Source organism: Vulpes lagopus, chromosome 12 (genome assembly GCF_018345385.1).
Source record: "Vulpes lagopus strain Blue_001 chromosome 12, ASM1834538v1, whole genome shotgun sequence".
In the NCBI taxonomy this organism is placed as follows: Eukaryota; Metazoa; Chordata; class Mammalia; order Carnivora; family Canidae; genus Vulpes; species Vulpes lagopus.
This window is the reverse complement of record NC_054835.1, coordinates 36,575,609-36,603,502: the sequence shown is the minus strand read 5'-3', so window position 1 is coordinate 36,603,502 and position 27,894 is coordinate 36,575,609. Positions and strand designations below refer to the sequence as shown.

Here is a 27,894-nt window from a genome sequence, read left to right as displayed (position 1 = left end):
CACTCAGCCTGTCAGAACTTGGTGCAAAAAGAGCAGTCTAAATGCCCCCTACTCGTAGTCCTACAGCTCTGCCGGAGGCAAGATTTCCTTCCCCAGTTCCAAGCCCCAAAATTGCAGGGGGAGAAAGCGAAAGCTGAAGCCACTTACCGCGGGAGTGCCGCCACTGCCTTCTGGGCTGGGAGAGCGCTCACCTACCTCTGCCCCCTTCCCCACCACGGCGAGCAGTTAAAGTGTCACTTAACATTCTGGAGAATGTGAAATATACCGCGCGGTGTCAACTCCCCAAAACCATAAAACTAACTTTATGGACCTCACGTGACTTTCTCGAGCCAGTGAGGGGTATCTGTCTGACTTCTCGGCGATTTTTACGATCTAACTTCGAGATAAAACCCCTATCCATTTGACATCTAAATGTCATAGCGACTTTTGGGATAGTTTGCTATGGACAAAGGGGGACAAAGTCAAGGGGCGAGGGGGAAGGAGGGCCCAGTAGAGCCTCTACGATTCTTGGCTGTCTCCTCACCAGCTCCCCTCCCCCCCCAAGTCCTGTAAGAAGTTGGGCCAAGCTGGAAGGGATTGACCGGGTAAGTGTCCAGACTTGACTCTTGCACTCAGGGTAAAGGCGGACTTGGATGGAGGAGTACTGGGCCCTAACCCTGGGCTACTCCGGCTGGCAGGGGAGCCAGGGGTCTTCCAGGAGGGACCCCAACTCCTAACCAAGAGGGAAGGTCAGTTGGGCTCCTGGAGAGAGGGAGCCCTTGATAAGCTTAGAGAAAACTGAGGTGGAGAGGAAACCTTTGAAATTGAGCTGATTTTTTTTGAGGGAGGGGTCTTAGTGGGTGGTAGAGCAGAATTGGGATTTGGGCCAGGGGACAGGGGGGCTGGGCAGGCCTGTACCACTCCCAAAAGGTCAGGAGCCTCCTGCTCAGAACTTAGGCCCAAATTACTTTCCCTGAAGAGGTTTCCAGAGGCTTTTTTGGCTGGCTGGCTGGTGGAAGGCCAGGGTGGAGTCCAGCTCACTCTTTCCCTTGCCCCAGCTCCACGTGGGATTTCTGGGCCTCTCAGTCCCCAGACACGAAAGCTTATCCCCTGGCCCAAGAACTCGGCTGACTAAGCAAGGGATGTAGGTGGCTAAGAGGGGCTGCTGGTAAGCATCCTGCTTTCCCTTCCCTACACCCCAGATCTGTCAAAAATGGTCTAGGGTGTGCCCAGTGAGGGAGGGACAGGCCCCCAGAGAAAAGACAAGTGGAAGGGCAGTGGATTAGGGGAAACATTTATTTGACTTCAAGGAAAGCTACAAATACCAAAAGCGAATCACTGAGACAGGCCCGGCAAAGGCAAAGACAGATTTCACACGTAGCACAGCATCCACTCGCTCACTACAAATGGTCTTGGAAGCGAAATGGGTGTAGGGGGGGAGGGGATGGGTCTGACCCAGACTATCCCCATATTTACAAGCTTTGGGCCCTCTACTCCAGACCCATGAATTCACAGAGAAATACACAAGACATTTTACACTGAGGATTATTTGTGTTTCCATACACTCCCAGGCCAGGCCTTGTGGGGCCTACCCAGGCGGCAGGAACTTAATTCTCGCGGTTTACCTTCCCTCTTCTCCATATCACCCCTTTGGTCCTTCCTGCCCCCTTCCCACCCTTTGACCAAGCCTCTGGAAGACTTGGGCCTGGGGAGTGGGGAGGGAGGAGGAGAAGGAGGAGGATGGAAAGAGACAGTCATGGACTCCATGTCCGAGACCAGCTCAGTTGGGCCCGGCGCTGCTCCGGCACTGCCCCACCTCAACTGCTGCCCCTTAGAGAAGTTTCAAGCTGAAACTCAAAACACAGCACTCATCCCTTTATAAATAAGTTAGAAGAACACAGATAGGGAGGGGACTGTTCACATTAAACATGCGAGTTTCTTTCTTTCCTGGGGGAAGGAGTGCAACCACAGACACGAACATTCAGAAACACTGGCGGATTGGGGGCTGAGTGGAGGGGAGTGGGGAGCAGGGAGGGAAAATAATAATTATCATTATTATTAACAATAATAACAAGATTAACCAGTCCAGGAGAGAGGGAGCCACAGGAAGACCTAAGACCAAACGAAAACTCGTAACACAAGGCCGGTGCGAGGCAGGCTCGTGGGAACCGGTCCCCAGCGGGCAGTGGCAGCGCAGGGAGGTTTGGAGGGGCCAGGGCTGGGGGCGGCAAGGGCTCTTGGGCCACCCAGGGCTCCTCCAGGCGGGCTCAGGGCTGGAAGGCGCTGCCGGCTGTAGCCAGGCTCATACTTTTCAGTTTGTTGTCTTTCTTCCACTTCATGCGCCGATTCTGGAACCAGATCTTGATCTGGCGCTCGGACAGGCAGAGCGCGTGGGCGATCTCGATGCGCCGCCGCCGCGTCAGGTAGCGGTTGAAGTGGAACTCCTTCTCCAGCTCCAGGGTCTGGTAGCGCGTGTACGCGGTCCGGGCCCTTTTCCCGTCCGGACCGGTCATATCTGAAGCAGACAGAGTAGAGCCCGGGAGGCAACGTTATTCCGGTTAAGGGAGGGGGCACTGGATGGGAGAGGGGCGTGGAGCAGGACCCAGGCGTCCCCGGCACCCAGCTCCCCGCAGCTCGAATCCTCCCCCACTCCAGACGCCCCGCATCCGAGCTCGCTTCTGCTCCCCCTTCTCCTGCAGCCCCCACTTCGGCGGCTGAATGCGCCCGGCTTTGTCTCTTGCTTCCTCCCTGTGCCTCACCCTTCGCTGGGCTCAGGCCGCCGCTCGCCCCGGGAGGGAGGAGAGAGGCTGCACTTTTGCCCTGGAAAGCTCCCTTTCCTGCTGCTCGCCCCTCCTTTGCTAGCATCAGCCTCAAAATTTCGGGGCTTAAGCAGGACCCTTCCCCACGTTACATAAACCCCATCCTTCATCCTAGAGCTAGTACAGCTGGGTGAAGAAAACCTTAGCGGAATCTGGAGACAAATGATTCAAAATACTCCTCCCCAGCTAAAGACCTAGACCTTCTTTGGCTCTATCCCCCTGAGCTGCGAGGACCCTCTTAGAGACTTCTACCCCTCTGTAAAAAATAGAAAAAAAAATAAATCTATATTTGAGGAGAAGCCAAGCTCTCCTCGCCTTCCCCCCCCCACCTCCCCAAACGCAGAGAAGGAAAGCCGACGAGACAAAAAAAGAAAGAAAGAAAGAAAGAAAGAAAGAAAGAAAGAAAGAAAGAAAGAAAGAAAAAAGAAAAAAGGAAAGAAAAGGAGCGAAAGCGAGAATTACCATGGCTGATGTGAAGCTTCCTCATCCAAGGGAATATCTGCGGAGTCTGCCCCTCGGGCGCGGCTGTGGAGGTGGCCATGGGCTCTGGCTGTGCCCGAGCTAGGCTCGGGCTGCTTAGCTGGCTCGCGGCTTCCTCTGGCTCCGAGGACGCGCTGGCCTCGTCTATTTCGGTGAAATTGGCGCTGGAGCTGGCCGGGGTCGCCTGGTCGGAGGGGGACGAAGCGGAGGGCTTGGCGCCGTGGCTGTCGCCGTTGGTGCAGGGCAGGGACTCGGGCGAGGACAGGGAGCAGCTCGACGCCGCTTGCCTGAAGCGGGGCTCCTGGGCGGGCGCGGGGAAGGCGCGCGAGCTCTCGCCCACCGCCCCAAAGTGGCTGGAGGAGGCCGAGGAGCGGTTGACGCTGAGGTCCATCCCATTGTAATTGTAGCCGTAAGAGCCGGTGTGCATGGCAGCGGGATCCCTGTAAGAGCCGCTCAGAGAGCTGCCACTGCCATAATTTAGCAACTGATAGTCCGGGCCATTTGGATAACGCCCCGAGAAGGAGTTTACAAAGTACGAGCTCATTTGGGTGATTTTGGAGGGCTTGATTTGTGGATCGTGGTCGTTATAACCCTGTGCTTCACGATTTATGATGTATTAATGAATTATAGCGATGCACTGTACTTCGTTTTGCTATGTATGCGGCCAAATATGGGGGGGGGTTGGAAGGGGGATGGGGGGGCGTTAGGGAATCACGTGCTTTTGTTGACCAGTCGTAAATTCTCGCTGATGACCTCAAGAGGTAATTCATGCTCTATGGTTACAAATAATGACGATCCGAGAATCGTTAGGGCCGATTCAATGCGAGCCTCTGAGAGAGGGGGAAAAACGGAGAAGGGGGAGAAACAGGGAGAAGGTTGGCGGCGGCCTCTGAGCAGAGCGCGCCACCTCCCGGTGGTCGGCGGGAGCGCGGGCCGCAGACTGCCATGGCGGCGACGGCTGCCTCCCTGCTGGCTCCCTGCAAACCGCCGGGAGAGAAAGAAACCCGGGCTGGGCTCTTCCTCAGAGTTGAGTCTTTTAGAGGAGGGACCCACTTGAGCCCTCACCCACTTTCTTGGGAGTGGGTTTAGACTATCTGTGTCCTTCTCCTTGTCGTTGTTATTAGTATCATCATCATTATTATTTTCACTCTGGATGAGATGATCAAAAATTGAGTTGCTTTTCCCTCACTTGGGCTCTGCAAGTCTCCGAGTTGGGGCGGAAATGGGGGAGGAGGGTTGGAAGATGTGTGTGGAAAACAATTATTACAATGCGTTTCCCAGTGAGCTCGGCCTGGCCTGCTTCCTTCCCCGGCTGTGGCCCATGCATGGCGTCCAGGCGGAGCTGGCAGGGCTGGACCAAGGGGTCCATGGGGAAGCTTTCACTTCTGTGCCCTTTAGAAGTTTGGGATCCTCTTCCTGACCTCCTCCTCCTCCTCAGCCCAGGCACAGAGAATGGCAAATCAGGACAGGGACCCCAGACGATGTGCTCTGCTGGGGCTAAGCGGGCCTAGTTGCGGGGAGGAAATGGTGGCAGCAACAGAATAGGTGGCCGGGGTTTGGGGTTCTGAGAGTTCGGGATCAAGGCAAGAAGACCCTGTCACCTCCTCACCAGATGCCCTCTATTGCACTGGGAGACCCCACTCGAGGCCCCTCGCCGACGTCTGAGTAGTTTCAGAATTTGCCCGGCAGCCCACATCTTCCCTGGAAAGGGATTCGGAGGACCAGCGGCGCCTTGCTGAGCGCGCTGGGCGGCCAGAGACCGCCGCAGCTGGGCTCCTTCTGCCAGGCAGCTATTTTCTTTACAAATAAAAAAAAAAAAAAAGGGAGACAGGGAGGAGAAAGAAAGGAAAACACTGTCCGCAGCTTGCCGCCCGGGTGAGAGTGGAGGTGGGAGAGAATGGGTCGTTTTTTGGTGGAGGGGATGAGACCAAAGCACCCCATCACCTGGCCTCCTGCGCCTCGGGTCTCCCAGGAGCAGGGGAAAGCCGTGCCCTTCACCCCGTGCCTACCGGCCGCTTTCAGTTCCCCTACTTGCCGCAGAATTCCTGCTTGAGGAAGGAAGGGGTGCCTGGAGGCTTCAGCTGCGGGCTGAGAGTCGCCTGGTGGCCCCGGTTTAGTCTCCGGAGCCACAGGCCCAGAGCCGAGGGCCAGGGCAGGCGGAGATCAGGCCATGCGGGCAGGCCACAGGCTTCAGGCCTCGCCAGCGTGATGACAGGACACTGCTGAGGTGCGAGACCCGCCTGGCTGTCTCTGCAGAGGCTCCGGGCTCAGGGCCTCGGTGGTGTCCCTCGTGCCACGGATAAACGAGGAAAAGCTAGAGAATAAGAGGGAAACGGCCTTTCTCAGTCCCCGAGTCTGCACCCAGAGAGGCTGTTAGGAGTCTCAGCCCTGGCGAGGCGCAGCGCCCGGAGCCTGGGCTGGACCGCCCCAGCCTTTATCTCAACTGTAACTTCCGAGTCGAGTCGTGCTTGGCCGCCGGGTGGACCAGGGGCTCCTGCCTTCGAGGCCATGTTTCTGGCACCCGGACACTGCGGTGGCCTTGGGGGTGGGGGAGTGGCAGGGGAGGAGCACAGGTGACCAAGCGGCGAGTTTTTACATCTTTATTATTATTATTATTATCATCATCATTAATAATATTAATATTATTACCGAAGTATTTCACGTCCAGAGCTAAGACAAGACTACAAACACAACACATAGAAAATTAATAAAATAGAACTTTGTTTTCTTCTGAGGCTCCTCTTCTTACTTCTAGGTAGTATGTGCTCCTTCCAGTGGCTTTGTGGGGGGGGGAGAGGTCTGGGGTCAGGGAGTCTTCGAGGCCCCCCGCTGAGGGCACTGCGAATCTACCATTGAACCGTGCACGGGGAACAAGGACGAAATGAGACGCGACAGGGACCAGAGCATTTGCTCTGCTTCCAGGAAATATCAAGTGAGTCCGGTCCTCAGTTCTCATGGGGGAGCCTGCTGGGGCTGAAGCGGGTCCCGTAGGGACGGAGGGGGCGCTCGGGGTGCTGGGTGGGCTCAGACGGCAAGGCCTCCCAGCACCCAGTGAGAGCTCTGCGGGGCGGGGGCATCCAGAAGAGCGCTGGGCCCCGCCTGTGGCGCGCTGGAGAGCAGGTCCCCCGACCCCGCCCCCGCCCGCAGAGCCTTGGGGGGGGCTCTCGCATGCCCTCGGCTCCCCGCAGGCCGCTCCCTTGGCGTCCCCCCTCCCTTTCCAGCGCCTTCACTCGGCTGGCTTTTCTTCCTCCTCCTCCGCACTGAGCTGAGACGCGCTGAGCAGTTTGCTTTCCTTTTTCCACTTCATGCGCCGGTTCTGGAACCAGATCTTGATCTGCCGCTCGGTCAAGCATAGGGCGTGCGCAATCTCGATGCGCCGCCGCCGCGTCAGGTAGCGATTGTAGTGAAACTCCTTCTCCAACTCCAGGGTCTGGTAGCGCGTGTAGGTCTGGCGGCCGCGGCGGCCGCTGGGCCCAAAGGAGGAACCTGTTACGCCGAGAGAAGATGCTGAGGCCTGGGGTCATCAGGGCCAGAACCCCCTCCCCCACTCGACCCTCAAACATGGACTCTAGCCTGTCCCGGGATGCCCTCCACTCTGCGAGTTTCCTGCCCACCCCCCCTTCCTCACTCCTCCAGCGCCCCCTCCAGATTCCCTCCGGGCCTCCCAGGCCCGTGCCTCTCTGGTCTAGACCTTTGGTGGGGGGATGGGAGGCGAGTTTAAAAATCCCACCTGAGCCTAGTGGGGAGGGGCCGGGGAAGCACGGCCAGGTGTGTCTCTTCCTCGCCTTATCTTTTCTTTCCATCCCTCTGGCTCCCCCACCACCCTGTGATAGATTCCAGCCCTTAATCCGTAATGACGTGGATCGATCCACAGTCGGCATTAACGGCTCCTCACTTTCGTGTCCCACTAATGGACATCAATTTGGGACTTAAGGCCGACAAATAATCCAACCTGAGACCCAGGCGCCTGCTTCTCCCGCTCTCCCCCTCCGCCTGCTGCCTCTCCCGTTCTTCCCCCTCATTCTCCCTCCCTCCTCTGACTACCACCCCTTTCCTGGTGCCTCCTCATTCCCCGGCCCCGAACCCCCAGGGAAACACCGTCCCGGACAGCCTGCACTCTCCCTCGCCAGCGTCACGACGCCCCCCTTCCCATGACGCACTCCGTTTTTAATGGAACCGTCTTCGGGTGGGGGACCCGACCAGGGCTGGGGCGGGGGGTGCGCGAGGGAAAGCCACGCCAGTGGCTGCGGCCCCTGCCCCCTCCCCGGCCCCGGGCCCGGGAATCGGGCTCTGGCGCGGCGCTCCGGGAGAGCCCACTCGCTCCCCCTGGTTCCCTGTGCAGCTGGGACTTTGCAAACTTTGTAACTCCTGAGGCTGAGAGGACAGAGCGGGAGACCCGGGACGGGCGCCCAGGCTTCCCTTAGCTCCTAACTGAGATGCCCAGCCGCACCCTGGGGGCTGCCGGGGGTGGGGGGCGCGCTACTTCTGTCCCGGGGGGCGGGGGACCGCGGGAGGGCTCACTCACTGTTGCACGAATTCATCCGCTGCATCCACGGGTAGACCGGAGTGGAGCACTTCTGCTCTTCGGCCTCGCCGAACACGCTCTTGTCCTGCGCACAGTCGGACTTCCGCGGCTCGGGGTGGAACCGGGGCGGCTCTTCCGCGCCCGAGAGCGCGCAGGCCGACTCCTTCTCGCGGTAGAAGGCCGGCGCCGGCCCGTAGTCGCAGGGCGCCGCTCGGCCGTAGCCGCCGCCCGCGGGCGGGTAATAGGAGGAAGCGGCAAAGCCCTTGTCCTGACCGGGCCCGGGCCCGTAGGGCGCGGGGTAGTGCCTCAGCGGGTCCGCATAGCCCGACGAGTAGAGCGGTAGCTGGCCCAGGAAGGACTCCTGCCCGCTGGCCAGAGTGACGGGGAAGGTGGAGTTCACAAAATAGGAACTCATTGGGAGGGGAGGCGCGCTCGGCCGCTGCTGCTCCGCCGGGTTTATGATTTGTTGTGTTTTATAGTCCGAGCGCCGCGCCTATTAGTAGTATATCTGAGATTGGGTTTTAGCTGAGGGGGGATGGCGAGGTGCCAGTGAGGGCCAGAAGGAAATACAACCATCTGATCCAACACTGACCAATGGCAGAGGCAGGAATTGTCAAATAGCACCCAGGAGGAGCGCAGCCCGCGCGAGGGACCCGCGCACAAACCTATCAACCTTTTTTTTTTCCTCCTTCTTCTTCTCCTTTCTCTCTCTCTCTCTCTCTCTCTCCCCAACAACACAACGCGTCCTGTTCCACCTACGTAGGATCTGCGAAAGAGGCGTCTGTGTCTTGGAGGGAGGAGGGAGCATTTAGATTGAGACCACCCCATCCCCCAGTGATTAAATAAATATATCCCTCCCCTCCCCACGCAGAATAGGAAAAAGTTAATTGTGTTTTCAGAAAAGTTAACCCCTGCGTTGCTTGGACCCCTTCCCTCAAGGGAAGGGTGCCTAAACGGCCCTCTCTGTGTGGTGACGAGAGAACCAAAGGGAAAGACTTGTTTCTAGGGTTTTCTGTAGGTAGGAGAGAAGAGTTCACTATTTAGCATCGCTTTCAGGGGAGGCAAAGAAGAAGAAACACTCTCCTTCTCAGGTTTTGAAAACTGTTTTTCCTGTTTCTCAGGTCTCCCCTGCCTCCTCCAAGCCTGGGTTTATAATTCCTGCTTCTTCACAGCTCTTACTGGCTGAAGGGCAGGCCAGAGCCTGCTGCCCAGAGAACCCAGGAGGTTGGGAAATGGGAGGAGAGCCTGAGCCCAAGCTTCTCCCTCTGGCTCTGTGGCTAGGTTAGGCGAGGCTAGATTAGGAGCTTCTTGGAAGGCTGCTGCTGCTGCTGCTTCAGCTGCCCAAGACATCCTGCCTGGTTGGAGCATGTGATGCTTGTTCTTGGCCCCTGAAGGGACACTGGGGAAAGGGACTAGCTAGCCTTCTCTTCCGCTTGCTGGGGGCATAGGGAGAGTAGGAGTGAGGGGCATCCCCCAGCCTAGGTTTGTCTAGGATAGGGATCCTGCCTGCAACCCTCGCTCCATCCCCACCCCCTACGCCCCAAATCACTAGAATATCCTGGGCTACACATTCTTAGGGATCAAAGATGTCTCAGTACCCCTGGGCACAGGGAAGAAAATGTTCTTCCTCCAATTCTGGGTCCTCAAAATTTCCTGATTTTTGAGACAATCAAAGACAACCGGAAAGAGAAAGGCCCTTGCTCCTTTTCCAGGTCTCTCTAGAAGCTGGCAGTTCTTTTGAAAATGAATTCTTTCTTAATAATTGGTTTGGGTTTAGTTTTCTAAGGAGGGAGAGCTGTCCAGGTCCTCCTGGGGACTCAGCAGGCAGCTTACAACCATCAGCCGGAACCCCCTTCTGTCTGCCTCTCAGGATACCTCCAGTCCCTCCCACATCTCATATTTGTATCACCAGCTTTGCTGCTGCACAAGCTAGGATGTGAGAAAGAGTGCCCATCTCCGTTCATTTCTCTCTCTCTCTCTCTCCCTCTCCCTCCTTCTCTCCCCCCCCACCATGTAAGGAAAATGAGCATTGAAGCCAAGGTGGAAGACTGAACCATAATATATTTTCAACAATCTAACTATGTATGTGGAGGCCAGGCATTAAAGGGAGATAACCTTCAGACCTGGGTTCCGAAATGAGCCAGAATGTGTGGCAAAATCTGATGATAAAGGGGCCAGGCTGACTCTCCTCTGCCTTGTCCTTTGGGCTCCTTCTTGTGGGCCAGATTTTTGTCCACTGAAGATGGCACAAGACACGAGGAAAAGTGGTAGAGGGCTGAGGTTGGTGACCCGAGAGTGGGAAGCTGGTTGATTGCAAAGTGGCCTGCAAGGCTCCCTGAACTCAGGACAACTTCTAGGCTATAAATTCATGGCCGAGTAGTTATCCCTGCATGTCCCACCAACCACTTCCTAGTCAAACTCTAAGGAGGTTTTATCAAGATTTAAGAAAACTCAAGCGTCCTAATGATGAATCCTAAGTGCCCCAGTCTAGCTGTAATTGGGCCCATTCCTAGAGGGGAATGGAGAACATTTGGTCTAGGGGAGGGGGCAAGATCAGGAGAGTGCCAGTCTGCACCTCCCTCCTCTCTGCCACAGACCTTGGGCCTTGGACCACAACCATCCTGCCTCCTCCCTGACCACAATGCCCTCTTCCTAGAACTGGACGGTATGGGCTTTGCTATAGAATCTGGACTAAGTAGGATGCCATAGGAAGGGCATGGGAAGCACTAAAATAACTGCTTGATCCTTAGAGTCACAGCCCCAAATTAACCTCACCTCTGCAGGTTGCCTGTCGTGAGATGGAGCCGCCAAGGCAGGGCCTGGGCGCCTGGAGTCCGGCATGAAAGGAAATAGCGCCTCATCGCTCTTATCTAAGCCCAGAGGTATTTATGAGCGTTTATTCGTCTGATCCGTTTGTTTGGGAGAAAGAGCAGACGGGCAGGGCCCGGCCAGAGGCCGCCTGGTTTCTGGAGCCAGATCTCTACGAATTTGTCTGTAGTTCGGTCCACTGCCGTCCGTCTGTCTCCAACGGGGAATATGTAAATACCCAGCAGGCACAGCTGTCTGCCAGTCCGGGGTGTCTCTCTCAGCCTCATGGAGAAAGTGTGTAGATAGAGAGGTGAACATAAATGCGTACCAAGTCTTGAGTACACAACAGAAGGACTGTACAGAAACCCCACAGGCAGAATTTATAATTGTAATTTTCTATGCTGTGAATATGAGCTCCTGTGGATGTGCACGCATTTTCATCTCCCAGGGAAATGTCCAAGTTGTGTTCAGCTCATGACTAAAATTCTCCTGTACTGGTAACCTCAGGAAGGGATTTTGCCTGGATGTGTACAGAGAGGAGGGGGGATTGAGACACTGTCCAAGCTTCTCATTTTCTCTCAGCTACAAAGCTCCCCCCACCTCCAGCTCATTGGGTTGTGAGCATCTTGCTCCAACCCACTCCCAACTCCGGCTGGGGTGGAGCAAATTAAGACATCTCAACCCAATTCTTCCCCTAGACTCTGTGATTCTCTGAATTTGGGGAACATAAATGTTCCCAGAGGGAGTTCTCAACCTTTGGGAGCTGTTGACATGGGATATTGCCCTAAAATTGGCCGGTCCAACCCGAGCTACAAAGACTTCATTTCCATTATGCAAATGAACATCGTCGTCTCCGATCTTGGGGGGGAGGAGCGGGGTGGGATAAGGCGGTGGCCAAAGGCTCCTTCTCCCTTCTCCCTAACCAGGTCCACGGGCACTCTAAGAGCCAAAGGGTATCAACACCCTGTACCAACCGCCTCTCTCCCCACCTGTCCTGCGGATAGCCCCCAAGAAAGAGGGGCCCTAGACTTTCCCGCGGCTCCCCCGGGGCCTCCCCACTAAGCCCGGCCTTCTGGCGGCGGAAAGTCACTCTTGCTGCCCGGAAACCTGAAAGGGCAGCTCCTGTGGTTCAACTCTCAAGGCGCCAGGAATGCAGGGACCGAAGCCCCTAGGTCTGCCCCCCAGCTCCGCCGGGCTCCTCGATCTCGGAGACTCCTCCAGCTCTGGGCCAGACCCCAGTAACACCTCGGCCTGCCTGGCACCGCAGGCAATTTCCTGCAGCCCCCGCCCAGGAACTGGGGCCACAGCACCTTGAAAGGAGCGGCCAGAGCTTCCTCCAGCGGCTTGAAAGCCCGAGCTAATCAGTAACCCGTGAGACAGGGGCCAATATTCAAACGCGGCAGCAGAGGCGCGTACCCCTGCCATCACCACCCCCTTCTGGGAAGGCGGTCGGGTTAAGCGAGTGTGAGGGGTCCGCCGGAACGGAAATCACAATGGTTTGGTTCCTTAAGGATCGATCCCCACTCCCACTCCCAATGTTTCCCCCAAGACATATTTGTGTCAATTTCGCTTGAAACGATCAGGAATGGGGGAGGGGACCCACACTCACTTGCAGACACCAACAGTTTCCAGAAAATTTCGGCTCCATTCCTTTACCACGGGCTCACCGGCCAAGCAACTGGCAAGACTCACCGGCCAACCCGGAGAACACAGACCCGGGTTTGTCTTTTGACAGCCGAGTGGAACTGCGGGGGCCGGCGCCTCCCGTGCTGCCCCCCCCCCCCTTCCCTTGGCCGAAAAGAAAACCAAATAAACCTTGAACAGCCTTGGCCTCGCATCTCCCGAGCGTCCCGGGTGATCCCCTCTCGAGCCTTGGAGGGGTGTGTAGGCCGGCGGGCGAGTGCGTGCGACTCTGATCTCCCACCCTTGGGGTTCAGGGCCCCCTGCCCGCGGGATGCAGTATTAGTCCTTTTTAAATATGACCTAGAAAAAGCCGCTTTTCCAGCCAGCCGCTGGTTTTGGAGCTAGGATGGGGCGGGCGAGGGGGGAGGGCACACTTGTTCTCTAATCCACACGCGGACAGGCGGGTACCAAGCTGCAGCGGAAAGCAGCAATCTGGGCCGAAGTCCCCCCAAACCCTCCGAACCTGAGCAGCGGGGGCTCTAGGCAGCGGCGCGGTTCAGGCAGTGTCGCCGGGCTTTGCGGCGCGGAAGCCGCATGTCTCCGAACGGACGGTAGATGGCAGCAAACCGCATAATTTGGGTCAGAGCAAACTGTCTAAGGGATGATTTATTCCCCGCCAAGACTACAGGAGAAAAAGACCTTTAGTCTGGATGGGTTTGGGGGATTTTTCCTTTGAGAATAGGCCCCGAGTGCCGTAGGTGCTGGCCCAGAAGTTCTCTCGCGGCGCAGCCCGGGGGTCCCTGCAGGCACCCAGTCCAGGCCTCCTTCAGGGGCATCTACCTGTGCCTCCAGGGGCCCCCTTCCCGCGCCACAAGTGGCCTGCATCCCTCTCCTCCCAGCTCAGGCTTGAGAGGGCCAATATCGCCCGATCCACCCTCATCCCCTGCAACCCCTGGCCAACCAGACACCCGAGGCTGAACGCTCCGCATTTGGTCTTTAAAAAGAGAAAAGCAGTCACCTATTTATGCAAACCAAACGAAATCAGTCTCTCCTGCCCTTGACGCCCAGAGCCACTTATCTCTCCGCTGGCAGCCTCCCCAGAAGCCCTCTCACTATGTTTTTAGGTTTGAACCGGCTTTCCCCTTCTTCCACCCCACCAGCTACTTTAGACATTTCAGTCTCCCGCCCAACGTTTCTTCTCCACCCCCCTCCTTCACCCCCAGGAGGCCTGGCTGGAGAATGAAATCAGGCGCGGGAGGGACAAGACTAGCTGTCTGAGCTCAGGGCCAGGCAGCTTTGCAGTCCGGACACCATCAGGTTCCCTTATTGGGTTCTCTTTATTTTCTCCTTCTCCCACTCTGTTCCCCTCATTTTTTTGTTTTTGTTTTTGTTTACGAGCTTAAAACACAACATGCTCAGCAGCTTCTCCACAATCAACACGTTTGGATCCCGGAAAGTTTGCAGCGTTTCCACCTCAGACACCACACATGGCAATTTTCTCCACCGAAATCCACACACCCATACAGATAAAAACACAAGTAATAGAATCAATATTGCACAGAAACCAACACGCTGTAACCTACCGCATTAAAAACCACAAAACTGTCTCCCTGCAGAGCGAGGCTCCCTCCTGTGGGAGTGGTGAGAGACCTGGGCATTCTCAGGCTGGCTTCCTGGGGGGGGGGGGGCGGGGAGGGGGGTGTCCCTCGATTTGGGTGCCTCCACCCACAGCCCTTTAATTTCAGAACCGTCTCCGCAGGGAGATAACGAGCATTTCTCTGTGAATTGTTCTCTGTGTGTCCCTCTAGCCGCCGCCTCCTCGCCCTCGAGGGCCTCTGCGGAGATTCCAGGCCCTCCAGAGACCCGGACGTCCCTCAGCGCCACCGCCCCTGTGCCAATGCCGCCGGGAAACCGCCGAGACCCGCACCGGGCAAGAGAACTGCAGGGGGCCAACTGGGGGAGGCCGGAACGAGGGAGGGAAGGGGGGAGGGGGCGCACACCCACAGAGGCCGGAGCGACCGGCTTCTGGGCGCCCTGAAGCCCAGACACCCCTATGCTGTCTTTCGCAGCCCCCTCTCTGGAGCCTCCTCTCTCAGCTTAAAAGGGCGACTTAGAGCTCGCCTCCGTGGCCCCTTTCGGTTCCTCCTCCCATCTTCCCTGCCTTGGCTCCCCCTCCAGGAAGCAGCCACCCTTCTCTTTCTCAGCCACCGAATTTCCTGGGAAGCCTCTCCCTGCAGCGCCCAGAGATGGGGTTCAGCCCCGTCTTGGGGTGGGGGGAGAGGGAGACAAACCTAAGCCCCACCCCCTCCAAAATCGATGCAAAAGAATAAGAATTGTAGAATCTCCCTTACCTTTGTAGACCTTGGGATTTCTTCCCTCCGATTGAAAGGGGTGAGGAGGAGGGGGGGGGGAAGGCGTTCTGTTTCTTCTTCATCTTCCAGATAATATTGTCCCAACCTGAGAGCCGTCGCTTCCCCTTCTCTGACTTGGGAGAGAGAGTGTTTCGCTTTTCTGATATTTGCATAGAAAATGGAGTAAGTTCTGGCTTTGAAAAATGGTATCAGGCTGCAGTCCTGGGCAGATTGTCCATTTACCCTCCATGATGACTAAAATCCCAGATCAGCAAGCAAATCAACTTAGAAATTAAAATTATTTTTGGTTCTCTCTTTTGTGTAATTCCCACCCCTCCTTCTCTCTCTCTTTCTCTCTCTCTCTCTCTCCCTCCTTTCCCTCTCTCTTCCTCTCTCTCTTTTGCTTTATCGAGCTGATATTGAAGTATAAAAATATCAAGAGGCTGGAGCCCTGAAGGACGACAGTGCTCCGACCTAGGTGTGGTGTCCAAAAGAATGCTGCATTATAACCACCAGGGAAATGATAAAAAGTTCATGTTCACGATCGCCCGGCCACATGACCGGCGCCGGCCAATCGCTGGATTCAACCACTCATAAACTTCTATCACAAAGTTGTAAATTTTCATAAAACAACAAGGAATTTATTGCATTTCTTCATGGCTGCTCCACCAGCAACCCTTTTCTCGGTCGCCATCTTCTTTTCTTCTCCTTCTCGCTATTTGGGGAAACCCCAATCTGAGAAGGGATGAGATTTGGGGTGCAGGGAATCAGACTGAGGAGCCACAGGGGTCCATCTGGAGAGGGGATTCTCTCCAGAACCTCCCTATTCTCACAGGAGCTCTGCCTCCCTCTTCTAGTAAGAATTCACCCCAAATCCTCCACACAGGGGCCATTCTAAGGCAGTTTTGGGGTGAGTCGGGAGTAACAGCGGGTATCCAAAATTGCCACTTGCATCAAGGCAAAAATGAAGGCTTCAGGGTCCCCTCTCCTTCTCTGAATGCCCCCCTCATTCCCAGCCTTCTAGATGGTGGGACCCCCACCTGTGAGGCGTGTAGCATTGCGGGTGTGGGGGTCTTAGATCCCCTAGGGCCTAGTTTTCACCTAGGAAAGAAAGGCGGCCCTGACAGAGGCCAAGGTGGACAACCTAGCAACCAGAGTCTCGCCTCTGCACCCCAGAAACTGGAAGAGGGTGAAGCCAGATCCCTGCCTCTTCCACCCAAATGCCCACATGCTCAGGTTCCCAATGACAGCTCCATGTGCTCTCCAGGGGGTTCTGCGGTCATTAATGGGGGAAAGTGCCGGTTCAGGGGGACTTTTATCTACAAATTCAAATTAAAGAGATTCTCCTAAAACGCGCTTCCATTCAAACCTGCTTCTTTCTTTCTGTCCCAAAACCTGTTCTTTGCATTTAAATAATCCAAGGTCTGTAATCGAATAAATTCTAAAAATCAGCTCCACACGTCTAGATGCGTAGGCACCGTCCTCCAGGTTTATGTTCCTCAATCAAGGGGTGTTTTGGAGGAAAAAACCCCACAAAACAAACAAAAAAATCTCCACCGCCACCAAACAGAACTCACCCCGTGTTTCCCAGGGCCCCTGAAATACTGCTGTATTTTGAATTGAGCTACCAGCGCCCAAGTGCAGGAAACGAAATAACATCCCCCAAAAAACGTTTTCTCTTTTTTCTCTCTTTCTCTGTACTCCCGAGGAGATTCCAGGTTGCCGGCAGCGCGGACCGCGGGCAGCAAGGCGCGGAGGGAGCCCGCGGAGCTTGGGCGGGCGGCGCGGCCGGGCTCCGAGCGGCCGGGATGCGGCCACACCAGCCGGGTAAACTTGCACCGCCGCTCAGGCTCTCGTTCTCAGGGCTCATCCACTCCCCCACCTCCCCACGTAAAAATTTTATTTGGATCGCTGTGTTAATTTAGAATGAGATAAATTAAAGTAAATGAAAGCAAAATGAGTTGCAATAAAGTCACCGAATAGCTCTTGCGGAAGATGCTTGCTGGGTGGGCGGAAGCCGGGAGCGCCCTGGCGTTGGAGGCCTCTTCGGGCAGGCGGTGTCTGCTAGCCGCCCCGCTTCTGCCCAACGCTGCCCGCCCCACCCCCAGAAGCGGGAGTGGATCTGGGTGGTCACCTTCCCTTTCCTTCCACTCTTCCTCCTTAGGGGGCCTAACACTTTGGATTTCAGCTCTGTACTTGAGCAGCCCAGCCTGGCCATCAAGCCGCAGCCTGGTTTGAAGGCCTGGTTGGGGCAGAGTTGGCGGAACTGTGGGGGTTTTGTTTTGTGAATGTGTGTGTGACTGGGCGTGTGGGCTCCTGGATGTGCTTCCTTGGGGGCAAATGTGAATCTGTGTTTATAAGCCAGTGTGTGAATGTACATTGGTATGTATAAATGTCTCTGTGAGTGAGTGTGAATGTGTGTTTACTTGTGAGTGTGTGTGAACGTGAATGCATGTGTTCCAGCCTAGAGTTGGGTTGTGTGAATGCCTGTAGGTTATTTATGGATGTATGAATATAGGGGTTTATTTGTGACTGTAGGGTGATAATGTATATATTCACTTGTGTGTGATGTCAGCCTATAAATATGTGTGATTTGGGCATTTGTGTATGTCGGTATGTGTAGAAGAATGTAAAGGGAATGTGTTGTTATATCGGGGTTCACTTGATGGCAGCCCCCAGAGCAAGCAGCACCAGGAAAAAGAGCAGACCCCAGAACAGAAAGAAATGACTAGCAGCAGAAGTTGAAGCCAAGGGGCTCTGGGATGCACGGCTAACCCTGTTACCACCACCACTACCCGCAACCCCCCAGCTTTAGGGAAACAGAAAATAGGGCATCTGTTCATTTTTAAATTGTGTTTTATTTCTTCAGGTACACATAAGATGTAACGAGGATCACAGGGGCTGGCGGGAGCAAGGAGCATCGGGCAGACCAGGTGCACAGAGGGGACACTTGAGCTAGTTGTTGGGTCCATAGGGCTGCCTAAGGCCCCTTCAATGCTGCTACTGGGAAGGCGGGGGCTCAGGAGGACGGGGAACCACACGAATGAGTCCAGACCCACAGACCACAAAGACAGCATCAAAGAAAGGGGCCTTACAAAACAGCAAAATTTTACAAAGACCTTACAATAGCGACATAGAAAAGGGGAGGCAGAAAATCTACAGAACAGGTAGGTGATGTTCTTCCCATATTGTACAAAACACACCCGACAGACTTTTCTATAGGTAGTATTTTTTTTCAGTGTTAAGAAACCAAAACTTCACCTTCTCTCCTTAAAAAATTTTAAACTGCTTTCCACTATTTAAATAGTTTTCCCCCTCCCTATTTAATTTGAGTTTCCTCGTTCAGTTCTCAGAGCTGGGCTTCACCCTCTCTCCCTTCCTCTCACTCTCTTCCTCTACCGGGTCTCTGGCTCTCACTCTTCCTCATCCTCCTCCACCTCGGCCTTGTCCTGGCCTGTGGCCCCAGGGCCCGTGCTCTTGTTCTCCTTTTTCCATTTCATGCGCCGGTTCTGAAACCAGATCTTGATCTGTCTTTCCGTGAGGCAGAGCGCGTGCGCGATCTCGATGCGCCGCCGCCGTGTCAGGTAGCGGTTGTAGTGAAACTCCTTCTCCAGCTCCAGGGTCTGGTAGCGGGTGTAGGTCTGGCGGCCTCGCTTTCGGTCCGTCCCTGCGCACAGTATTTAAAGGAGAAGAATTAGTGCTCCTGGGGAAAGCCAGAGAGTGCCCGAGTCCCTCTCAGACCTCAGGTTTGGGGGTCAGTGGTGGGAAGAGCCCATTTCCCCATGAAACCAAATTCTTACTTTTCATATACCCCAACATGTGCCTTCCCACGTCCCTCCTTGTACAGGCATTTCTAGAGGCCTCTGGAGGCAAACGTCCCCATTTGCCACCCAGAAAGGCTTTCAGCCCAGGGGTTCTGAGCCCAAGATTTAACCTGCTGGCTCTTGAAGGCTTTGCACCTGAGAGGTGTATGTAGGATGAAAGAAGGTTAATCTTCCCATCACCCCTGAGACCTAGGCATCCTAGGATTCCCCTTTTGGGTACTGACCGGATGGTCTTTAGGGTAAGAGGCAATGGAAGCCATGCAAGTGACCCTGGAGGGGATCTCTAGGCCTGGCCTGAGTGCTTTTCCCAAAAAGAAAAGGAAACAAAGGAGACTCACAGACACTGACCCAGTCTCTCTCTCTGTCTTTTTCTCTCTGTCTCTGTCTCTCTCTCTCTCTCTCTCTCTCTCTCTCTCACACACACACACACACACACACACACACAGCCTATTATAGAATGAGAAGGAGGTGAGAATTTGCAGATTTCCTTGGAGCCTGGAGGTTCCCTGAGAGCAGCTGCCTTCTGATGACTCTTTTTCCAGTGAATGGTTCAGGTTCAGACAGGGCCAGGCTGTCCTGCCTGCCCACCTGTCCAGACAACCCAGTTCTCCAAATCAACCTTTGGGCCCTCCAGGAAGGCACGGGGAAGAGAGCAGCCTGGTTTGGGGTAGAACATGAAGTATCTGGATGGTGGCGGATGTAGGGCAGAGGAGAGCCTTCCAGAGTAGGCCAAGACCCTGAGGAGCCCTGGGGGATGTTGTATGGGGGGAGGTGCTGGTGCCAGCCCTCCTGGGAAGGAGACATGGGAGGAGGGCTTAGGGGCCTTAATTTCCAGTCAGATAAAAGCCAAGCTGAAATGTTTACGAGCAGAAAAATTTGGGCTTTGATAAATCAACTGGAAAGGCAGTTGAATTATGGAGCAGGTAATGGAGACCGTGACCACCAATACTGATGGCGTAAGAGCCAGGCTTCTTTGGACTGGATTGGGAGGCTCTGACCACAAGTCTTGGGCCTTCTGAACCTTGGGGTTGGCCCCTGAGTCCAGGGCAGCGTTAAGAAGAATGTCTGGTCTAGTCAGGAGACCCTACGGAGCCCTGGTCTCCTGGGGCTTCCGCAGCAGCTGGCTCAGTGGCTTGAACTGTCTAAGTCACGATTTGGCAAGGAGTAATCCAAGTCCCTTCCCTAAGGACATTCACCCTTCTGGAATGATACCTGCAAACTTTCTGGCCAGTTCTCCAGGGGGGCACTTAGGAGGCCTAGGAAGGGCACCTGAGGAAGCCAGCCATAGTTTGATGAGGCTTCCGACCCTTTCTCTGGTTCTGCTTCTCCCTGCCCAAGTTCACTGGGGGGTCAGGAGCCTCATCTCTCTTGGCTTCAGCCCCCCTCTCTCCACCTGCCTCTCTGGCTCTGTGTCCCTGGCTGGATCTTCATCTCTTCTCATACCCCCTCCTCCCGCCAAGCCTCTAGAGCCCACCTCTAATTGTCCAGAAGGGAATAATGGGGGAGCTGGGTTGGCTAGGAGGGAAGGGGGAGGGGAGAATTGCTCTGCGCTGCGGGCCCCCTCCCCCAGACCTCCAAGCTGGGGCTGGGGGACACACCCAGAGCTGAGATCCCCGGCGGCGGGGAAAAGAGAAGGGAGGGGGGAGACCCTAATGGCTATTCTCTGCAAACCCCAGCCTTCCTCCACAAGACAAACGGCCTCGTCTCCAGCCCGTGCCGGCGCGGCTGATAAATATTTAAAGCTAAAAGGCCGGGAGGAAAGGTGGGGGGCGGGCGGGGGGCTCGGAGCGCCAAGGCGTCGGCGAAGAGAGATCCGCCAGGGGAGCAGAAGGAGCCTGAGAGCACCGAGCAAAAATGGGGGGGTGGGGGCGGCGCGCCGGGTTGCGGCCGAGCTGCAGCCGTGTCCCCAGGGCCGACCTCCTACCGGGAGCACTCTGGACGCGGAAAGGGGCACTTGGCCCTCGGGAAGGGGGAGCCTTGGGGGGGGCGGGGGATGCGCCCGGGCCACTGCGGCTCGGGATGGCTCGGTGCGCGGCGTTACCTGAGCTTCGCATCCAGGGGTAGATCCGGAAGTTACTCTCGGCCGCCAAGTCCGAGTCCCTCTGCTCCTTGGCGCCCGCCGCCTTGGCGGAGTCGCCGGGACACACCCCGGAGAGGTTCTGCTCAAAGGGCGCGCAGTGCATGTTGAAGGAACTCGGCTCGAGCCCGTAGCCGGCCGCGTAGACGCCGGCTGCACTCTGGCCCGCCATGCCCCCCCCGCCGGGGTACAAGCCCTGCATCGAGGCGGCGAAGGAAGCGCCCGAACCCGCTCCATAGCCCGGGCGCTGGGGGTTGGAAGCAAACGCACAAGAAGTTTGTTCAGGGAAGGCTCCGGTGGCGAAAACCGAACTTGCGGCTGGATATTTAGAAAATAAAGCATTCGCATAATACAATGAACTCATAATTTGGCCGGATGATTTGTAGGCAGGGACGTTTTAGTGTCGGTTTTACGAGATTCCTTGATATATTACAGAATTAGAGTCCAGATTTACACCAAAAAGGACCCCCTTTTTCCTCTCCGGACCACGTGACCCCGCCCACGTGACGCGCCCTCCGCCAATGGCCCGGCAGCCTCCCCACGGCTCCCGGTAATGTGGAAAAAATTGTGTGGCGTTCGATTTATAAAATATGATCAATAATGAATGGGAGAGCCGAGCCCTGCGGATTGGGGCTGGGGGCTCAAGGGCCGCCGTCGACCCTCTTGGGCTGGAGGCAGCTTGCAGGCAAGATTTGGGGAGGAATGGATTGAGTAGAAGGGAAAATAAATAACCTCTGAGCCATCCGTGTTGTCACCCCACCACCACCACCCACCTCCCCAGCCGGTTGCCCAACAAGAAACAAATGCAGGGATTGCCCGCAACTGGGTGGGTGGGCGGGTGGGGGCAGGGCAGGTCTTTATTAATCTGGGCCAGTGCAGCGTCGCTGGGCCTTAGCGGGGACCTTGGTCCGGTTCTCCCGAGGTGAGCCGCGGAGGTGAGCCTGGCCTCCTGGCTCGCTCTCTCGGTGCCCCCAGACATACAGGCAGGGATGGCACCCAGGGATGGCACTTCGTGGGTGCTCCTACAGGCGCGGGATCCAGCCCAAGGGCGTGGGATGCTGCGGTTTCTGGTGGTGGCTAAAACAAACAAACAAACAAACACAACTGTTTGAAAATAAAAAAAGGAAGGGGGTGGGGTGGCTGGGAAGAGAAAGGAAGGGAGGAGGGCGGCCTGGCCTGGGTATGCTGCTCTCCTGGTTCCGGGAGGCGGATGCCTCAGTGGAGCGTGGCTGCGGGAGCAGCAGGGGCAGCGAGGGAAGGAAAGGGGCGAGCCACGACCTCAGAGCTGGGCGAAGGTGGCCAAGTCGCGAAGAGGGAGAGGCGGGGAAGTGCATCTCTTCTCTCCTCCTGCTCCCCCCACCCCCAGCCACCCACCCAGTCAGCCAGCCAATCTGGGAAAAATAAATGTATAAGCTTGTTCAGCGGCCCTGCGCTCCACTTTTATACACACACACACACACACACACACACACACACACACACCAGCACACACACAAGCGCACACGGGAGAGGGCCCGCAGAAACAAAGGGGGAGGCGGCGGGGGATACAGCCACCAGTCCCGGCGCATCCCTCGAGCGTGGCCTGGGCGCCCGGGTCTCGCGCCGGCAGCCTCTGAACGCGAAGGGAGGGGGTTTCTCTGGGCTCCCCTCCCCCGTTCTTCTCTCCTCCAATCAGGCGCAGCCGCCTCCCTCACCCCCTGCGCCCCTGGGCCAAGGGACTCGCACCACCTGCCTCCAGCCCCCGCCCCCTCCTCTGGGCGGCCCGGCCTGGCGGGCGCAGGAGCCGGGTGACCGGCTCCCCCCAGCTCTGCAAGGCGCCGGGGGCAAATGAGGAGCGCGGGCCGGGCCAGTCTCAGGTTCTCGCTTGTAAACTTTATTGTAACTCTTCCGCCCTTTTCAGGCGCAGACAACAGAACAAAGTATAGAGGAACAACAAAATATATAATTAGCCCTCCCACCCCCCAATAAAGCAATTCACGGATACAGGATACATTCTCTTCACAGTAAACCTAAGAACACTTTTAACAATTGCCCACAGCGCGCATGCTAACTAAAGTAACCTCTTTTGAGAAACACTTAAGACGAAATTGCCAAACCAAAGGCGGTGGGGGGGGGGGGGTGTTGGGAGGAAAAGAGAGAAGCAAGAGAGAAAGCCAGCGAGCTAGGGAGGGCAGCAGGGAGAGAGGGGTAGGGAAGGGGAAATGAGGACGGAGAGAGAGAAAGAGAGAGAGAGAGAGAGAGAGAAGGAGAGGGAGAGGGAGACAGAAAGAATTACGGTGTGAATAGGCAGTTTCATGTTGTTGGGAGAACTTAGCAGAAATCGGTACCTCGGTCATTACAAAGAAGCACGTTCAAAGGAAAAAAGACCATTGCACAAGGAGGCTTTTTACACGGGGCGGGGGCTTGGGGGGGCTCAGCCAGGCCGCAGCCGCTCACCCTCGCAGGGCGAGGGAGTCCTTGCTCAAAATCCTTTTCTTGCCCCCCCCCTCCCCCGGCCCCCGAGAGAAGGGAAGGAGATCCACGGTAGCTCACACACAGAAGCTATTACGAGATACTACCACTAGCGGGGGACTGGCGCGGCGGGGGACGCTGCGGCGGGAGGCCGGGCTCCCGGCCCTGCTCGCGGGGCCAGAGCTCTCTCGGGCGGGGGCGGGCGGCGGCGGTGCGGTCCGGGGGGACCCACGGACCGAGGGCGGCCGCGGCCCTGGCAGTCCCAGCTGGAGCCTACTTCTTGTCGCCCTTCTGCGCGTCGCCCTCGTCCGCCGCCTCCGGGGCCCGCTCCAGCTTCTGTTTCTCCAGCTCCTCCTGCTCGCATTTGCTGCTGGGGAACTTGTCTTTGTTGTTCTCTTTTTTCCACTTCATCCTCCGGTTCTGGAACCAGATTTTGACCTGTCTCTCTGTCAGTCCCAGCGCATGCGATACCTCGATCCGCCGCTTGCGAGTCAGATAGGGATTAAATAGGAACTCCTTCTCCAGCTCCAGGGTCTGGTAGCGGCTGTAGGTCTGTCGGCCTCGCCTGCGTCCGGCGGCTGCTGGGAATGGGGGAAAGGGCGAGACAGGGGGGGGGGGGGGGAAGGGAGGGGGGAGAGGGCAGAGACGGAGAAGGTTGGAAGATTCGTGAACCAGCCTAGGAGACCAGTATAATAAGGGCAGGGGACATTCTACCCCTTGCAGGGGAGGGGAGGCCGCGATCAGCGGTCGGGGTTGGGGGTGGGGGGTAGGGTGGTGGTGGTGGTGAGAGGGATCAGACACCACTGAATCTAAGGGAGCCAGAAGGGGGGAGCCCCCTCCTCTGCTAACCAGCACCACAGAGTTGGGTGGAGGTGGTTCAAATCTATTAAAAGTGCCATAAACTTTAGAAGGAAGGATGTGAAGAAGGAGGGAAATAAGAATAAAAAAGCTGGGATGGGGACGAATGGACCCACCTTGAAAAGCCCCCAGAGCCTCTGCCCCAGAAGAAAAGTTTCTTCAGGGTAATTAAACTATAAAGCAATTGAGAAGTGCAAAAGTTGAGCGCCCCCACTCCCACCACCCTCTCTCCACTACCCCCATAAAACAGTAAAAGGGGGGGGGGGAAGGATGAGAAGAAGAAAAGTAAGGCCCGGTGAGGGGTTTATGGATTCAGGAAATGTCGCTTAGCGACCCCCCTTCAAGGGAAACAAAAAAGAAAGGGAGGGAGGGAGGAAGGGAGGGAGGAAGGGAGGGAGGGAGGAAGGAAGGAAGGAAGGAAGGAAGGAAGGAAGGAAGGAAGGAAGGAAAGAAGGGAGGAAGGAAAGGAGAGAGGGAAGGAGGGAGGGAAGGAGGGAGGAAGGAGGAAAGAAGTGGGAGGCGATCGGATCGGAGCAGGCATGTCTTCCAGGAGCTGGAGGAAACGCTCCCGGCCTGGCGGGCCCCCAGCCCGGCCTCCGGGCCCTGCGGTCTCCCCTCTGGCCCCGGCCGGACCCGCCGCGAGCTCACCTTGCGGGCGCATCCAGGGGAAGAGCTGTGTGGGCGACGGGCTCTGCTCTGAACCCTCGGCCTCCTCGCCCAGGCCGCTGGCGGCGGCGAGCTTGCAGTCGGCGTACTGCACCAGGTCTGGATCCTGCGCACCAAACAGGCTCTGCCGCTGCAGCGGGTCGTAGCCGTAGAAGTTGCCCGGGTCCCCGTGGCACGCCACGGCGCACGGGTTCTGCTGGTAGGGAGCGGTGGACAGCGACGACGGCCCGTGGTAGAACTCCTGGATTTGCGACGGGTGCTGGAAGCTGCCGCCGCTGCTGGGACCGTATACCACGGTGGGTCGGCCGCCCAGGTCCTGGGCGAAGCCGCAGTCATAATAATTGGGGCGCAGGGACTCCCCGGTTTTGTATTTGGAGAACAGTGAGTTGACGAAATAAGAGCTCATTTTATTGAATTTTGAGGCGGCGGCGGCGGCGGCGGCTGTAGTTGGGGGCTGTTGGGGAGGGGGTGGGGAGGGGGAGAGGGAGGGAGAGAGAGAAAAAAACGCGGATTCGCCGGCTCCTAGTCACCCTCGCCAGGAAAGGAGAGGGAAAGGGAGGAGGGGGAAAAAAGAAAAGAAAGAAAAGGCGAAGAAGATCTCGAAGCCGCCACACTTTTTGTGATTTCCAGGAATAGAAAAGGACAGCGAAGCCTCCAAAAGTCTAAGCTTGCATGGCAGCCGCGGCTCGCTCGCCCTCCCCCCACCCCCCACCCCCCAAACAAAAATATACCGCCACTTAAAGAGGTCCTCGCTTTACATTTCGAAGAAGGGATGCCAGTTCATAAACAGTTTTCGGTGATTTACTTCCCTGCAAATGAGTTGTTTCATATTTTGCACTGTCTTTTCATGATCATTTGCATCCATTAGAGCCCCCGCATCCTATTGGCTTCTCCGTACTCCTCCCGGACAGAACGCAGAGCGAGGGTGCGAGCGAGAGAGAGCGAGCGAGAGAGAGAGCTAGAGCGAGCGAGCGCCAGGGAGTGAGGAGAGAGCGGAAAAAAAAAAAAAGGAAGGGAAGAAAAAAAAAACACCCAGGGAGAGCGAGGGGGAGAGAGGGGGGGGGTAGAGGGAGAGGGGGTGAGAGAGAGAATGAATACGGATTAAATCTGTTTAACTACCTACATTAATGAGATATCTCTCGCCTCACAACAAATCAAATACCTTCGCAGACCACCCCCAAAGACTGATGTGGGGGAGTCGTGGAAAAAAAAAAACACGCACACACACATACACAACGCGCCAGGCGTAGGCACGCTGTTAATTTCGCGATTTTAACGAGGCAGTTGGAGTCTTTTTAAATGTCAGGGTCGCTTCGGAAAAATGTAAAAGAACACGGTTTAATTGCGCCGAGTTTTAAAAGGTCCTATAAATGTAATTGGTATTTTAATACAAGTTATCAAATCATACAGCTTCCTCTCCTAAACATATTTTCAAACAAACGAGGTAGTCATATTTAAGGCTTTAATGATCAATTTCCTTATTATTGATAAAGGTTTAACTATCGTGTGGAGGGAATTGGCTGGGTAACCGGCCCCCCAAAAACGGCTGTAAACTCTTTAACAAACTATAAAACGCAATAAAGCCGGAGTCTGTTGTTGTTTATGCCGCAGCGCATAAAAGCTGTTAGCATTTTACGAGTTCTTTCCTCTACAGCTATAAAACTGCAGCTTCGAACGCCCCGCCGCCCGACTGCAGCGCGGTGGGGGTGACGAAGCCGAAATGAGAACGATTATGGGTTTTTTTCGGCGCAAACGGTTACTTTTCTGAGATTTTCACCTCCTTCAGCTGTGGCCAGCACCTGCCCCCACCCCCTTCTCTGGAGCCCCCAAACCACCTCCACTCTGCCCCACCCAGGCCACTCACCAACTTTCTCTCATTAAACAAACAAGCAAGGATTTTCTTTGGAGAAGGGGACCTGCAAGGCATGAGGAGGGACCAGGAGGAAGTGGGGGGGGGGGAGAAACTTTCTGGTTAATGGGCAGTGGTGAGGCAGGGAGCAAAGTTCGCCCTGCAACTACCAATTCTTCGGTATTGCACAACCTTCCTGGCCTGGAGAGGTGCTGGGATGGGGAGGAGGGTCTCTAGTCAGTGCTTTGAGGGTCCCACTCTCTGTGATGGGAGAGGGGCCTGATGCCACTAGCAGGATAATGCCCAGCTGGGCTGTCCCACTCCTGCACCCAGGCCTTTGGGACCTGCTAACCAGGCTCAGTTGGCTCCCAACCTTCCAGGCCAGTCCTCTGCACCTTCCGTGGCACCCTAGGGTGAGGAGGTACCACCAAGCCCATCAACACATCAAAGGGAGGGAAGGGCCTCGGTGGCTGCTGACAGACCTGGAGGCCCAGGTGCTTGGTCTTGATGCTCACTGTCCCGTCCTCTTTTCTGCTCCAGGCAGAGGCTGCAGAGTTTATTATGGGGTGGGGGCACCTCTTTGCTTTCAGTGTCCTTTGAGACACAGTCATCACTACCAAACTGACCTTGAGGTAACAGGGATTTGGATGCAGCAAGGCCACGGAGTCCCCCATATTCTCTCCTCTCCCCTTGGGGAGCCTGTAGTTAAGCCCAGCCCTCTATCCCCAGACCTGAGGACCTGGGGTTTGGGGCACAGGGCCGAGCTGAGTGGGTACCACCCTCTCCTGCCTTAGCCTCCCCCAGCCTACCCGGCCAACTGAGGATGGTGGCCAGGTTTTTGCAGGCCCCAGTCTCAGGGTCCCAACCAATGGCCTCCTGAATCGGCTCACTGGCCAAGGAAAGGAAAGAAAGAAGGGAGAAGGAGAGGGGGAGAAAGAATGAATATTTTTAGTAACAAAGGTAGAGCCTTCACAAACACATTCAAGCCACTGTTTATTCACCAGAGAGTGGGGGGGGAGGGAATCCCATTTATCCCAGCCTTTGTAAAAATGAAACCATCAGCTTTTTCCAAGGGGAAGTTACCAGTAGAGCCACTTGGTCCTTCAAAAGTGAATCAGGAGAATGGGAGAGGGGCTGAAAGGGATGGAGAGAGGGGAGAAGAGGAGAGAGAAGTGGTCTTGGATTTTCAGCACGAGGCTGAGGGGGCGGTGAGGCAGCGGAAGGGAGAGTTAAGTTGTTGCCGAAGAGAACATTTTTATCAAGTGCGGGGGATTTTATGGTCATGATTTGAGGACTCACCGGTGAGGTAGAAATTCAATGGCTTGTTCTAAATCATCCCTACACCGTGCCAGAAATTCCTGATGGAGGGAAAATGTTTCTATTATAAGAAAAAACAAGAAAGAGCTAGGAGATAATTTATAAACACCCAACGGAGCACAGATTTATTAGAGAAACTCAAGTTGAGAAACTCCGCTTGCCTCTTTGCACCAGGTCCTGGGGGAAGCAAGAGAAACCTCGGCGGGGCTAATTTTAAGGAGGTGTGTGTGTGTGTGTGTGTGTGTGTGTGTGTGTGTGTGTTTCTCA

General features: G+C 55.9%; 4 protein-coding genes and 1 long non-coding RNA gene across 6 annotated transcripts; 1 reads left to right on the top strand and 4 right to left on the bottom strand.

The window, feature by feature from the left end:
• Nucleotides 1-164: 164 nt before the first annotated feature.
• LOC121473534 lies at nt 165-14,591 on the top strand. The gene is made up of 3 exons (XR_005983165.1): nt 165-584; nt 10,587-10,685; nt 14,043-14,591. It is a non-coding gene; the product is annotated as an uncharacterized LOC121473534 (long non-coding RNA).
• Nucleotides 1,262-5,569, bottom strand: HOXB5 (homeobox B5). The gene is made up of 2 exons (XM_041726008.1): nt 3,261-5,569; nt 1,262-2,494 (listed from the first exon to the last, which is right to left on the bottom strand). The coding sequence occupies exons 1-2, from the start codon at nt 3,820-3,822 to the stop codon at nt 2,247-2,249; spliced, it is 810 nt and encodes a 269-aa protein (XP_041581942.1). The 5' UTR covers nt 3,823-5,569; the 3' UTR covers nt 1,262-2,246.
• On the bottom strand, nt 5,865-13,888 carry HOXB6 (homeobox B6). The gene is made up of 2 exons (XM_041726010.1): nt 7,804-13,888; nt 5,865-6,764 (listed from the first exon to the last, which is right to left on the bottom strand). Exons 1-2 carry the CDS (start codon nt 8,216-8,218, stop codon nt 6,505-6,507), a joined length of 675 nt encoding a protein of 224 aa, XP_041581944.1. The 5' UTR covers nt 8,219-13,888; the 3' UTR covers nt 5,865-6,504.
• Nucleotides 14,592-17,424: 2,833 nt separating the features above from the next.
• Nucleotides 17,425-21,563, bottom strand: HOXB7 (homeobox B7). Its single transcript, XM_041727081.1, has 2 exons — nt 20,451-21,563; nt 17,425-18,252 (listed from the first exon to the last, which is right to left on the bottom strand). The coding sequence occupies exons 1-2, from the start codon at nt 20,848-20,850 to the stop codon at nt 17,999-18,001; spliced, it is 654 nt and encodes a 217-aa protein (XP_041583015.1). The 5' UTR covers nt 20,851-21,563; the 3' UTR covers nt 17,425-17,998.
• Nucleotides 21,564-22,341: 778 nt separating this feature from the next.
• HOXB8 (homeobox B8) lies at nt 22,342-26,370 on the bottom strand. Of its 2 annotated transcripts, XM_041727079.1 has the most exons (4): nt 26,326-26,370; nt 25,193-25,419; nt 24,444-24,915; nt 22,342-23,518 (listed from the first exon to the last, which is right to left on the bottom strand). In XM_041727079.1, exons 3-4 carry the CDS (start codon nt 24,865-24,867, stop codon nt 23,211-23,213), a joined length of 732 nt encoding a protein of 243 aa, XP_041583013.1. In that variant the 5' UTR covers nt 24,868-24,915; nt 25,193-25,419; nt 26,326-26,370; the 3' UTR covers nt 22,342-23,210. The 2 variants fall into 2 exon arrangements, with proteins under 2 accessions (XP_041583013.1, XP_041583014.1); XM_041727080.1 differs by having other exon boundaries at nt 22,342-23,515; nt 24,444-25,419; nt 26,326-26,366.
• Nucleotides 26,371-27,894: the final 1,524 nt, after the last annotated feature.

What these genes read in the sequence shown, in the direction of transcription:
- HOXB5 (XM_041726008.1), bottom strand. Translation starts at nt 3,822, where the DNA reads ATGAGCTCGTACTTTGTAAACTCCTTCTCGGGGCGTTATCCAAATGGC. An exon ending in GAAGCTTCACATCAGCCATG is followed by an intron (nt 2,495 to 3,260) that starts GTAATTCTCGCT and finishes TGTCTGCTTCAG; the next exon opens with ATATGACCGGTCCGGACGGG.
- HOXB6 (XM_041726010.1), bottom strand. Translation starts at nt 8,218, where the DNA reads ATGAGTTCCTATTTTGTGAACTCCACCTTCCCCGTCACTCTGGCCAGC. An exon ending in GCGGATGAATTCGTGCAACA is followed by an intron (nt 6,765 to 7,803) that starts GTGAGTGAGCCC and finishes TCGGCGTAACAG; the next exon opens with GTTCCTCCTTTGGGCCCAGC.
- HOXB7 (XM_041727081.1), bottom strand. Translation starts at nt 20,850, where the DNA reads ATGAGTTCATTGTATTATGCGAATGCTTTATTTTCTAAATATCCAGCC. An exon ending in CCCCTGGATGCGAAGCTCAG is followed by an intron (nt 18,253 to 20,450) that starts GTAACGCCGCGC and finishes TACTGTGCGCAG; the next exon opens with GGACGGACCGAAAGCGAGGC.
- HOXB8 (XM_041727079.1), bottom strand. Translation starts at nt 24,867, where the DNA reads ATGAGCTCTTATTTCGTCAACTCACTGTTCTCCAAATACAAAACCGGG. An exon ending in CCCCTGGATGCGCCCGCAAG is followed by an intron (nt 23,519 to 24,443) that starts GTGAGCTCGCGG and finishes CCCCATTCCCAG; the next exon opens with CAGCCGCCGGACGCAGGCGA.